Genomic DNA, 13752 nt, shown 5'->3' on the forward strand with positions numbered 1-13752 from the left:
TTGCCTTGGCTCATTCTTCTCATGGATAACAGTATCTTCGTAGATAATCTTCTGTATCTTCACAGAGACGTTTACCTTCCATGTGGCCCTAGAAGGCCTAGTTCTGCCTTTATTTTGAGGTCACTGAAATAATGACTGGTTGCTCTTGGACTGAATTGACCATCAAGAATGTAAGAAATATATTACATAAGATACCATAAAAACAAGATTAAATTCCCATACACCAAAAGAATCAAACTGAAAACGGACAAGCCTGCAAACAACAAGAAATAAACTTGACACAAACCAGATATTTCACTGTGTACAAACAATAGCTCTTGCCTGATAAACGGAAAGAAGTTTTAAGGTTGTTTGTATTGTCATGAGATCATGTCTTGCAGAATCACAGGTCTCCATCAAATGATAGAGGATTTTCTGGTGGCATGCGAAGAGACTGTAACAAAGATTTGTGAGGTGTTATTTACTAATAGTTAATAGTGTAACTTTGTTTCAGATCTGTATTTTTTAGTCTTGATGAAAACAGTGTAATCCTCTACGTCCCTAAGAAAGCTTCTGTCTGTGTTGGCAAGGAAATGATAGAAGAGTGTAATTAAGCAATGATGACCCTAAAGTGAAATGTGGATTCTTTACAATATACAGTGTCCTTCCCACCAGCCACATGTGTTTTTCAGATGTTTATAGAATCTTCATTAACTAAGAGCTTTGCTAGATAACAGAAGCTGAAGCATGGCATCAATGACTCTGATAAGGGCAAGTGTACAACCAATCTGCCTGACAACTGACAAGAGGCTGGGGTTTGAAGCAGACTGCAAAAAGAACACAAGAAAGTGATTTGCAAAGGGCATTCCATCTCGTTTCCTCTGTCTGTAATGAAACAAGATTTTTAATCAGCTAAAATACCCTCGTCCTCTTGTCTCTCCATCACAAAGTAAATATAGAAGAAATGCATTATTTTGGAGTATTAGCTGCACTGTCTGTTTTCAACATCATTGCCTGTTTGACAAGAGGCAAGCCTTTGGAAGACTGGGACAAGTTATCAGCAATGGGAAAGTCTGGCGCGCACTTTCATGATCCTGGGGAAGTGGAAGATGAGACTCATTTTGACTTTAAATCTTTCCTGGAGAATATGAAGACAGATTTACTAAGGAGTTTGAATTTGTCAAGAGTCCCTTCACAAGTGAAGACCAAAGAGGAGCCACCACAGTTCATGATTGATTTATACAATAGATATGCTGCAGATAAGTCCTCCATCCCTGCATCCAATATTGTAAGGAGCTTCAGTACTGAAGGTAGGAGAAGTCCTAAATATGCGAACTGGAATTTTTAAAGAAGTACGTGGACAGTAGGTACTCAGATTCTTTTGAAATTCAGAAGGAACTGAGTGCCTAACTTCCACAGATTCTTTAGGAAAAAAACAGATTAAAATTTTGGATTGTAGTCTTGCTCTGTAGTTTCTTTCAATCTTTAAAAAAATACAATAACCTTTAGTTTTCTTCTTTGATATTTTTACTGTACAATATTCTCTTTTCAAATACATCAACTGAGATGATGCACTGAATAACAGGGTTTACATGAATCATGTTTCTCAAAGCCAGAGATTTGAGACTGAGTTTTAATGTTAGAATGCAAATGTTTGATCATCTATAATTACGACATCCATGCCAGAGAGCTCTTCTTCAGGTGAACTCTTCTCATACTTAAAACCCACAGCAGCCAACTGAGAGATGTGTCTCTGGATCCAAGCAAGAAACAGTAATGCTCCCCCAAAATTCTGGTTTAGATGGAAAGATTTATATGGAAAAGGGTAGTCAAGCTTGTCTCAACCAAAAAAATCAAGATCCCTGTCTGTGTAACATTATATAGACTTTTAAAAGCTCCATCAAAATAGGCAGTAAAAAGTTAGAAGTAAATGCAATCCTTGTGATAAAAGTGAGACAAGGAGATTTGAAGCTTCTGTTTATATGAAAAACAGACATACACAGGTAACAGCACTACAGAGAATTCCGAATTCCCAAACTTGTCCCCCTAGTCCTGAAATGGAAAGAAACCTTAACAGTATGAGCTAGAGCATAGTTTCCATATCTCATTCTCCTCTCTGATTGCTTTAGTGGGTAAACACTCTGAAGAAGAATTAAAATTGCCCTAAAACCCAATCATGATTGAATTATCTTACATTGACCATCAAATAGAGATCAGTTGGTGATGACTTAAACACTATCAATCTTATCTTCCAGCCAAATATCTGCCCCTCCCAAGGCAGAGTTGCTGGTACTGCACATACCTTTGCAGAAAAACAAACAAACAAACAAACAAACAAACAAACAAAACCCACACATGCTCAGTGAGTCCAGCCAAGAACAGACTGGGATGTGGGCATGAAAGGCACTTCATCACCAAGTCCCAATTCAGACAGACACTAAAGCTTCAATTCAGGATTTTCAAAAACTTTTTTATTTCCCCAAGCTCCCAGTAATCCAACCAAAATTATTTGAAGACAACAACAAAAGCCTCAGCACAGCTAGTTCTTCAAGACACTTAAATATGTAGTATACTTCTCTGTATTGGGAGAGCAGTTCATCCCACTGCATGATGATAAGAGTAGGAAATTCATAGGGGGTTTTAGGACTTATTTGTGTAAAAATCTCTGTAGGAAATCACTAAATCTGAACACTCCTCAGATGCCTTATTTATGTACGTAATACTGACCAGCATCATCCATAGCTTGTTCTAGGCAGACTCTTTACACTCCCCTCCACCCACTCACTTGACCATGCAATCTTGGTGAAAATACTATCAACACCAGGGACCTCCATTTCCAGTTTTCACTCCCTTCCCTTGAAACTTGGCCAGAAGATGGTATTATTTTTTTTTTTTTTTTTTATTGCTGGGTAGCCATGTTCTTATTTTACCCCTAAAATACATCCTGAGTCTTTTAAAAGCAAGTCAGAAGCACTGTAACCACGTGTTTTAATTTCCTATTGCAGATGTTGTTTCTTTAGCTTCACCAGAAGAAAATCCATTTCAGAAACACATCTTGCTCTTCAACATCTCTATTCCACGATATGAGGAAATCACGAGAGCTGAACTGAGAATTTATATCTCCTGTCACAGGGAAGCTGGGTCTCTCTCTAGGCTGGAAGGCAACATGGTCATTTATGATGTTCTAGATGGTGACCACTGGGAAAACCCAGAAAGTACCAAATCTTTCCTTGTCTCCCACAGTATCCAGGAATGTGGTTGGGAGATGTTTGAAGTGTCCAGAGCTGTGAAAAGATGGGTCAGGGCAGACAAACTGAAGACTAAAAACAAGCTAGAGGTTGTTATAGAGAGTAAGGCTCTGGGTGGTTTCACTTGTGGGAAGCTGGATATCAGTGTTACCCCTGACACTAAAAATCTGCCCCTATTAATAGTGTTCTCCAATGACCACAGCAATGGGACAAAAGAGACCAAAGTGGAGCTCCGGGAGATGATTGTTCATGAACAAGAAAGTGTGCTAAACAAATTAGGAAAGAACAACACTTCGTCTGAAGAGGAAGAACAGGGAGAGGGAAAAGCCATCACTGGGCCCCACCAGCATTCCTCCAGAAGCAAGAGAAGCATCGGAGCCAACCACTGCCGGAGAACTTCCCTCCATGTGAACTTTGAAGAGATTGGCTGGGATTCCTGGATCATTGCACCAAAAGATTATGAGGCTTTTGAGTGTAAAGGAGGTTGCTTCTTCCCTCTGACAGATAATGTTACCCCAACAAAACATGCTATTGTCCAAACTCTGGTGCATCTCCAAAACCCAAAGAAAGCTTCCAAGGCCTGTTGTGTTCCAACTAAATTGGATTCAATCTCCATTCTTTATAAGGATGATGCTGGCGTGCCCACTTTGATATATAACTACGAAGGGATGAAAGTGGCAGAATGTGGCTGCAGGTAGTATACAAGGCAGAATCTCTGAGAATAAGAATACCCCCTTTTCCTGCTCTTTGTAAATCTGCACATTAGTGATGCAAATGAAAATCCTTGCAAACAATGTTGGGAGTAGGGTATGGGGCTGGTTGGTTTTGTTGCTGCTTGTTCGAAAGGAAAACTGGCATTTAAAAAATGGCAATCATTGTAAATAGCCTGTATTATATATCATGGCAAAGTGAATAGCAGATTAAAATATTGTGATATTGAATGAACTATGCATTATTTGGCAACAGTGATACAATTGGAATACCTTATTTCAACTTTTCTGTTTAATCAGTTCCATTTAGGTCACAAACTAAAGGATTTTTCAATGAGGATTTAGGATGTCCTGTAAATGTTTAATAGGTAATGAAATCTAATTCTCTCAGCCAACTCTGACATTTTCAACTTCTGTAAAACTCAGTAGACAGAATTTAGTCTGCATGGTAAAGTCAGGAGTCTAAATCCTGCAAGCCTTTTCTCATATCAGTAATCTCAGAGGCTTTTGCAGGCAAATTATTTACTTCTGTAAGCGAAGATTTGCAGTATTCAAAACAGAAGAGACTCTCAGTCTTATTTCATTCCCAAGTTTCCTTCTGTGGGTAGCAGGTGCCTTGGTTTCAGCTTTCTTATCCTCAATGTCCCTATTTTTACCCCTTTATGGCACATACTTGAATGATAAGAAGTGCAGCCTTCCGCTTCTAAGACACTGTTTCCTAGGAGGAACAGCAGCCCTTATCTCTGCACAAAGATAAGGAGCCACTTTGACCTACTGCATATTCTTAGTATTTCTTTGCAAGTACATGCAGCCAAAAAACATTCAGTCTTAGAAGCTGTATCCTACGAGCAGTGGGGGTTGGCAGAGCTCAGCACTTGAGAAAAGTCCAGGCTACTTATTTAGAGGCCTAAATATGTTCTTTGGAGTCTGACATTAGGCTCAGATTTTTTAAAACGTGCTTTCTAGGAGAAACTTTATTTTACATACAAAATTCTTTCACCCATTAGAAGTGTGGGAAAAACTGAAAACTTCTATCTGTGTTCTACAAGACTTACACTGCTGTATGGGAAATATAGTATCATACAATAGTTCCGCTGACTTCAATTGTATTTTCACTAAACAAGGATCCCATCTTTCCTGCAATTAAAGTAAACTTCCTTTGATTCTAATGAAGGTTTTGCCTGTACAAGAACAGACAAAGTGTCTTCTGTTGATTTCAGGTGATTGATAGGTGTAAGTGCTGTACAATGCCACCATAGTCCACCTCATTTCTACTCCTCCACCACCTTCCACACACACACACACACAAATCTATCAGAGAACACTTTTGATCCAAACCCACAGCAAACTACACATCTGTTCAAAATGGTGAAGAATATTGATGAGGCAAAAATCTAAACAGTAGCTTAATGTATGGAAGCAACAGGATTTAAATGGATACATATGTTTTAAATTAGAGTAGCCTGTGGGCAAGACGAATTCATTTGGCATGAACAGGTCAGCTTGAAATCTAATACAGAGTTTATTTACTATTGTTAACCTAATACAGAGCAAATAGCAGGTGAGTGTGAGCAGGGCGGTTGTAATTCCATCAAGAACTGCTAGTTACATCACAAATATGAGCACAAAGCACGATTCATCAGAATCCTTTGACTGATTTATAGCCACTTCCTTTAGAACTGGGCTGCAATTGGATCAGATCCGAGATCTGGGTCCATGCAAACTCCATTCATCCATAGCTGCATATCATTAACCTCTTAAGCTTCCCACGGCTGTCCTGTCATTTTACTGCTCCCCACTGGCTTCTGTCCTCTTACCGTCATTGTTATGTCCTCCTCTTTGCACAACCCCCTGTATTCTCTCCCTGTTTTGTTCATGTCTCCTAAGCTCATGACATTTTGCACAACTTCTCTTAATCAAGTAAAAGAAACCACCAAACAAGCACTTGGTGTGATCACATTAAAAAAGTTTTTCACCCGTGTCAAGGTAATTGTAGCTGTGTGCCCTTAAGTTATCTAAACACAAAGTCCTAGTTATATTTTGACTTCACCGAATACAGGGTTTTGTCCATAATTAAATGAAAAAGTGGGAAAGAGGAAAGACCCTTTGCTCCCCACATGCTCACAGAGAGAAATTCTCAAGAATCTTTTCCTTTTTTCCCCACATTCTGAAGTCAAATGTTGATCTTTGTTTCCCAAGCTTACTTGGAGGGAAAAAAAATCACAAAACAACAAAAAACTCCAATCCTAGCTATGCTTTCAGAATTCCAGAGAAGCTCTACAGATCCCGTCCCAAAACTGTACTTACAAGTCGCTTTTGTATTTCAACCAAAAAAATCAATTGCTCTTCCAGCCAGCTTTAACGATCACATTCCCGTAGGCTTAACATTTTGGTTGGTAAGGAAGTAAAACGAAACATGAATCTTTCCATAGGGTGATGATCAGGGTCAAGAAGAAATAAGAACCCAATAGTGACTACAGATGCTACCTACAGCATGCCTGAAGTGTGTTGGTTTTACAGTGTAAATTTAGCAGCATGATTTACATAGTTTTGAACACCTGATTTTAAGCAATTGCTCGAGTTCTACCATCTTTCAACTGCTTTGGGATGCAACACATCTGCCAGGTGGCCAAGATGTGCTAGAGAGTATACAGGTTGCAAAGAGCAGGAAAAGCACCTTGCCCCCCGCTTCAAGCTGGGCTCCATTGGACACTGAGAAAACTCCCTCTCATCACTGGATTTTGAACATTGACCAGCAGCTTGCTGCTACAAAGAAACAGGTTGGGGCTTGTGCACTGTTCAGCAGATGTACAGTTAAAATTAAAATTTGTTTAATACAAACATGTGGCTGGAGCATGCCCTCTTACTCAGGCTCATTAGCTATCTGTGTAACAGCCCTGTAACATCAGAATCACCAGCTGACTCCACAGTGAATTTTAAGGCTACCCTATAGCACTTCAGTCTTAATAGATAAACAGGGTAAGCTGGTGGAAGCTGGTCAGGAGATACAGCTGTTGCTATTTTTACATAGCTTCCCACATTGCCTGTGTACGCAGCAGGCACAACGCCCTCTGATCTCACCCAGTCCTCTGTGCCATGTCCCAATACAGAACAGCAGATGCAACTTATCACTTGACAACACACCATCAGCAATCACTAAAAATCAAAAAGATCTCCATTTTCACTATTCTTTTCCACAGGTGAAGAGGCAATGACCTCATGGGAATCTGGAGGTGTTCATCTGGCATCTACTCAGACACCTTTATACTGGAAAGATCCTGACAATATAGAAATGTTAAGCAAGAATTGCCAGTTCCTGATATTCAGAATAATAGGTTTTAGGCTGCCTCTCAAGGAGGCTTACCATTTCAGACACAATTATGCTCTAACAGAATTAATGCTGCTCTGAGACCAAAGCTAATTCTTCTCTCCAGCCTACCCAGAGCCTGGCCATTACCACATAGGTGCACGGCCATGCGCCATGTAGGTCCACATAGGCATACCCTGTGAGCTCCAGGAGGTATCAGTACCTTGCTGTACGTCCTCACAGACAGCACTGAATCGAAGTTTGTTACTGCAAGGAAAGGCTGAATATGAACATAGAACAAGCTGGCAAGGCCAACGAGTAGTAAATGAACAAGGTCTCTGAGGCAAGACACCATCCTCAAACAGGGTAACAAAGTTCCACATCCCTTCTGGCTGCTATGAATAGCTAACAGGACACTGCATCTGACTACTAACCACCTCCCTTCTCCCCGTGTTAACTCCCCAGTGTACCATTTGTTGTGTGCTTAGCAGAAACAAAAAAGGGGCAGGTCTGTCTGCAGTCTCTAGCGAGCGAGGGGCTCAAAGAGCTCTGCCCATCCGTCTGCAGGGCGGGAGGCTCTAACTGCAAGTGCCTGATGTGCAAATCTCCTCATTGCCTCCCCGGCGCTGACCGAAGCCTACAAACCACCTCAGAGCCATCTTTGGCCTCTCTTCACCCTTCAGTGCTTTTTCTAAACTCTGCCTCCATGCTGCCTCGATGCCATCGCTGGGCTGTGAGGGGCCTCGGTGCTGCCTCGGCGCCATCTTCAGGCTGCGTGATGCTCCTGCACCAGCTCTGGTCGTTATTCCCCAGCAGTCTTCACACATTTTCTTACATTCCCTCACATGGTACCTTAAAATCTCTCAGCTTAAAAGTGCCTCTTGCCATCTCCCTCTCGGCTGCCCACAGCCTTTTTTGCCGTCTCCACATCTCCAAGCTGCCCCACTGCCACGTCTGCGCAGGCTGCTGCCTCCAGCCTGCCTCAGGAACATGTTGTCCTTCTAAGCTGCCCCAGAGGTGCTCCTGTTTCTTTTTTGTGCTCTCCCTTAAAGCTTCTCAGCAAAAATCCTCACAGGAGAATGGCTTCAGTGTAGCCCTGGAAAAAGGGACGCCCTGAGTCAGTCCCCTCACTGAGGTGTATGGCTTGGCTGGAGCCTGGCAGATCTGCTGGCAGCCCTCACAAATGCCTTGACACTGGCCCAGCACACCAAAAGACCTGAGCGTGCAACGTTCCTTAAGTCTGGGCCTTGGCACTGGGCCTGCAATCAAAACTTCCCATCCAGCAATGAGGGAGAAATCTATTTCATTGCAGCAAACTAGATAGCTTAAGATGCCAACAGGTGGTCTACCAGGATGTGCTGGGCACTTCCATCCTACGTCAGCATGGCGGACAGCAGTGCCAAGACATGTTTTGACCAGTCATCAGAGGTGTCAGGGCCTCAGCAGCACAGTCTGTAGGAATCGGATCAGTTTGATGGCAGCCATTTGCAGTGCCTAGCCAGTAAACAGAGGCTACCATGGATGAATGGAGTTCTCACTGTTTCAGGTAACAACCTCAGGATAGGAGGGCTCTTGATGCAGTATTTTAATATTCACTATTTATTATCAGCTAACTCTGTTTGGTGCACCATGCTGAACAAATATGTAAATCTATCAGAAATATAGGATCTAAAGGATACAGACAATATGATGCAAACACATAATATACCAATTCTCCAAGGACTACATATCAATTTCCCCTTTTTTTTGAAAAATTACTTGCCAAAATTCAAAACTGTGTTCCTGAATTAGTTCAAGTTGGAAAGCTGCAATGTGTTTTCCTGAGGCCCTCCTGAATCTTCTGCTTACCTAGAATATGGCAGTTGATCTGTCCAGCGGACTTGGTCAATGTGAGTTTATCACAGCTGTGCTCTGTGAGCTGTGATGACTCTCCACCTGGTCCTGGCTGAAAATAGAGAGCTTTCAGAATAGGAATATACATTTTCTACCCTCCCACAATCTTTGAACAAAAATATAAATTGTCTTCTCATTCTTTTCTTTCCCTTTTCTCTTTTTTGATCACTGTGAAAAGAGAGAAGGGAAGGCAAGGCAAGGGAAAAGGAATGTTAAGAGAAGAAAATCAAAATCCAACACATTTTAGATTTAAGTTTTTCTTATTACAAATGTAATCATTAAAGAACTTACTTGAAGTGCTATTTCCATTTTCATAAAATGGAAAGCTTTCAATATTAATAAAATGTGAAAGAAAACTTCCAACAGCTTTAATTTTAATCTATACAGGTTTGTACAGCGTAAGAACTGAAAAACATAGGGACAAAAACCTAACATTACTTCTTTTGGAATGGGAATTATAAAGGAATCTAAGGGTGATATTATTCATTATTTGTATTACTAAGGGGCCTAGAAAGCCTACTCAGGGACAAGGTTTCCTTTGTACCAAACAGTACAAGAACAGAACAGAAAAGACAGTCTTACACCATACCTATGCAATCCAGTCATGCCTGTCACAGACAGCCATGAAGTAGCACTGACCCAGACTTGTACATCTATAAAAGGTAGTGAAGGTTTGTCTAGAAATACTTACCAAAGTCCTGGAAGCATTAAATATTTCATTAGCATAGTCTTGGGCTTGAGCTAATAAACCTTACCTCTCAGTATTTAGGACCCAAGTATCACTTTTACATTACCTCTAATTCATACATATAATTTAAAATATGGCTGTATTAGAAGGCTCTACTAAAACAAAAAATAATTCAATTTATTTCCAGATTTCACCTTTATCCTGTTGGCATTTCTGCCAGTGGAAAAAACCTGCTCTTGCTGCCACCTTCGGATGAGCCTCCTGCTACTGCAGTTCATCAGTGACCAAATGGTCTATATGGACCTTGTGAAGGAATGGTGAGATCAGCCGCCAATAACCAGGGAGTATTGGGGCAAAATATATAAAGCAAAAAATATATAGCAAAACATTTAATCTCACTCTTGTGGAAGCTTTTTAGCATGTGATCTGAGTGATGCAGACCATGCACGCAGACTAGTCTGGGACAGATAAAAGAAAATACCTCATCTCAGAGCATGTGGGAAGTTCATACCCACAGGAAGTCAGAAAATTAAATACTTGTGGACAGATTTTAAAGGATCGTAAAGTTTTATGAGTTATAAAACCTAGAGCTAGGCCTGAGCTATTGAGTTCAGCTCAAAACTAAAATCAAAGTAGGGATTTGGCTTGGGTTATATTAGAAATTAGAATTGATGGTAGAGTTACATTTTGGATCTAGGTACTCAGAGTTCAATGAACAGACTTGCATTAAACAACATGTTTGACAAAATTTTAAGCTATATGTGTAAAGAAATGATTAAGTTAATATTCATTCTCCAAAGCCCGAAGAGTCCGTACCACACAAGGAAGGATTCTTACCTTCTAACACCATCTATAAAGAATTGCCAAGGTAGCAGTGAGTGATACATGTCATATTGAATTCAAGGCAAGAGAAATAGATCACTGAACAAATCCAGCCTGGAAAAATACTTTTTTCCCACTGTCCTAGATTTTTAAGTCATCCATGTTGGGAAAAGCATTTATTTTACATTTACATTGTGAAGCTAGTTTTGTTTCTGTGTGCTAGTGATAAATTGATAAATGAGGAAGAATATGTATCTGAACTTGAGGAATAAATTGAGCTGTGTCATGTTGCCATATCTTGGGTTTTAGTGGGTAAAACTAATCACTCTCCTAGCTTCATAAAAACCTCAGCTACTGTTTCCAACCCCTCTGATATGAAAATCTTTAGAACATGATAAAAAGCACAATAAATGCTAGAAAAATGGAGAAAAATTCTTTTTCTAATCTTATGATTTTACAACAGTCACAGGCAGGAAAGGGCCATTTCATGATTCTTAACCTCTAGATAAGGCCTCATTGGAGAAAAATATTGTGAATCTGTGAAAATACTTCCTTAAATGCTAGGAAAAAATTATCGTATAATTAGTTTAGCAATGGATATATAGAACTTACTTAGATATGGAAGGTAATTATCTGGCACATACTCTGATTAAAAATGCTCAGTTACTGTCTGTTACTGTCTTCTTTCTGAGTATGATCTTCATGGCAATTCATCTATGTCTGTTATATTCAGAGATGAGGTGACTTAACACCATGTATACAACGTCTGTAACACCCTTTGCACAGGAAGTTGAAACTGAGGTAATTTAAGTAATGCTTTGTCATTTCAAGTTATATTAATTTCTACTCTAAAAGCAGAAAGTGGCAGAGAAGAATACAGTGAAAAAGAAGGCCCTTCTGAAAAAATAAGGTTTGGGGTTTTTTAAGATTTTCTGTGATTTAAACAGAAGAAAAATTACTTTCAAGAAACCCAGAAAATATTAATTTCTCTATTTTTTATGGTAAATAATTTAAACTTATCTCCACCATTGTCCCATACTTGGTAAATAGTTTCATATAAATAAATATGTGTCCATTATGTGCTATGTATTGAAGGATTAAAAAAGAAAGTACTATCTATACTCCATAAACATGCAATGTCATTCTTTTTTCTGGGATAGAGAGCTGCATGCTTAAAGCTACGGTACAGACAGACAGAAATAGAGATCCATCCTGACATATTCTTAGGGATATGGATTATTGTACTTTTTTTCCCAATTCCTGTCACAATTGATCCATTTTTTAATCCTGTTCCTTGGCTCCCAGGCATGGCCTCCTCCAGCACCCAGCAGGTGTAAAAGGAAGGAAGAAATACAAAACAAAAAAGGAGACCCATCGAACAACTCAACCCCCTAGCCCAGCAGGCGAACTATCTAACCCTTCCATATTTACACATTTTTACTTCATTGTTTTAGGTCATACATATGTTTTATTATATGTTATATGTTACGCTTTGTTTCCATCATAACAAAATTAGTCTCTATCTTCCCTTTGAAGTTAATTGAAAGATGGTGGAACGCACAAAAATTGCAAATAGCATTAAAATATTAAGCACTCCAAAGTGGGAAATATCAGAATTAAGATTATCTATGCATCATCCCCCTCTTGGTTGAATGCATTAATTACATAATCACAGCTCATAATGTTTTTATTTGAGACACCCCCTGCCTTCGTCAGTGCAAAGCACATGGTGCTTAAGAATTAATTTGGGGATCTATGAAGTACAATATCTTGTCTACTTAATTCATTGTCTTAATGTACACTACAGTGTGTGCAATTATTCCTGTGTTAATGGCATTTAGAGACACTATCAGAAGTTGGAAGTAAAGGTAGGGTTTGTGGTAGACTTTAATGTAGCAAAAGAGATCCCTTGCCCCAAAAACTTTCTAAGCTAGACAGACAGAAGAGCTGTGGGTTAGAAAAGCAGTAGAAATTGATTTGCCAAGAGTCCTGTCCACTGTGTTGGCCACACAAGGAATTAATGCAGCTCTGGCATTAAATCCTGTAGCTTGAAAGTCAATTTCTGGACAAAATGTGGTTATGCTGGAGAGTTTTTGTTCCAGCTACCTTTGCCCTAGAGTGCTGGATTATTCTTTGCAGGAAGAAAGCAAGAAGAGCAATTCAAACTGGTGATAATGCCCTGGAGTTAGGTCTGTGGTGGATGTCACACATAGTCACAATATAGAACAGCCCCCCAAAATTAAGAAGATACAACAGATCTGAATCTCATTGCTTTTCTACCAATGAAGCACACAGAATGTTGCTGTGGCACACTTGGAGCTTAATATTTATACATTATCAACAACAATTTCAATTATATCCTAGGCCTCTCCTTTGACAAGGGAAATGGCAACATTTTTTAAACTAGGCTTTATTACAGATGATAGCACAGTCTGGTTGCCAGAGATACCTGTGATTACAACATCAAGTTTTACAGCTTTTTACTTAGAGCAGTCCTTTCTCTAATGGACTCTTAGAACAATTTAATTGTTCCCTTTGATGGATTTTTATTTGTACATTTACATACACACAGATACAAATCAATCATGGGCTGAAATAATACCTGCATATAGATGAGGCTATTCCTATATGGACATGTTAAAGGAAGGAACTTCACAAAACTCCTTTTTTACTACAGCTGAATGACCCAGAAAGAGGACTGCACTAAGCTTTGCTCATGTGAGTGGCAGGCTTCACTCATGACACTCACACATGACACCAACAGAGTGCACCCAGCCAGGGCAGATCATCTTTAGACTCTTCCCTCCACATGTATTCATATGTAGCAACAAGTGACATTTTGAAAGCAATACAAAAAACATGCTCTTCCCAGATTCCCTAGTCTATTCTTGCAGCTACCTCCAGCAAGCAGAAAGTCATTTAAGATTTAAAGCCAAGAATCTGTTCTTGTATGTCTTTGGCAAGTCATACTGGAGCTCTGCATGTTGACAATTCACATAGGTACAGCCTGCAGCTGCATCCCGCATATTCTGATCCTCTTTCAAACTCTTAATACAATAGGGTCTTGGATATTGTGAACAGAAGAAAACAACCCCCCATGTTCTA

General features: G+C 39.7%; 1 protein-coding gene across 1 annotated transcript; it reads left to right on the top strand.

Annotated features, from left to right (window-relative positions):
* Positions 1-765: 765 nt before the first annotated feature.
* GDF2 (growth differentiation factor 2) lies at positions 766-5018 on the top strand. Its single transcript, XM_010309397.2, has 2 exons — positions 766-1289; positions 2985-5018. Exons 1-2 carry the CDS (start codon positions 944-946, stop codon positions 3923-3925), a joined length of 1287 nt encoding a protein of 428 aa, XP_010307699.1. The 5' UTR covers positions 766-943; the 3' UTR covers positions 3926-5018.
* Positions 5019-13752: the final 8734 nt, after the last annotated feature.

Source organism: Balearica regulorum, chromosome 7 (assembly GCF_011004875.1).
Source record: "Balearica regulorum gibbericeps isolate bBalReg1 chromosome 7, bBalReg1.pri, whole genome shotgun sequence".
Lineage (NCBI taxonomy): Eukaryota > Metazoa > Chordata > Aves > Gruiformes > Gruidae > Balearica > Balearica regulorum.

Excerpts from the sequence above, each read along its gene's own strand:
- GDF2 (XM_010309397.2), top strand. The coding sequence starts at position 944 with ATGCATTATTTTGGAGTATTAGCTGCACTGTCTGTTTTCAACATCATT. Across the intron at positions 1,290-2,984 it reads AAGGAGCTTCAGTACTGAAG|ATGTTGTTTCTTTAGCTTCA; the intron begins GTAGGAGAAGTC and ends TTCCTATTGCAG.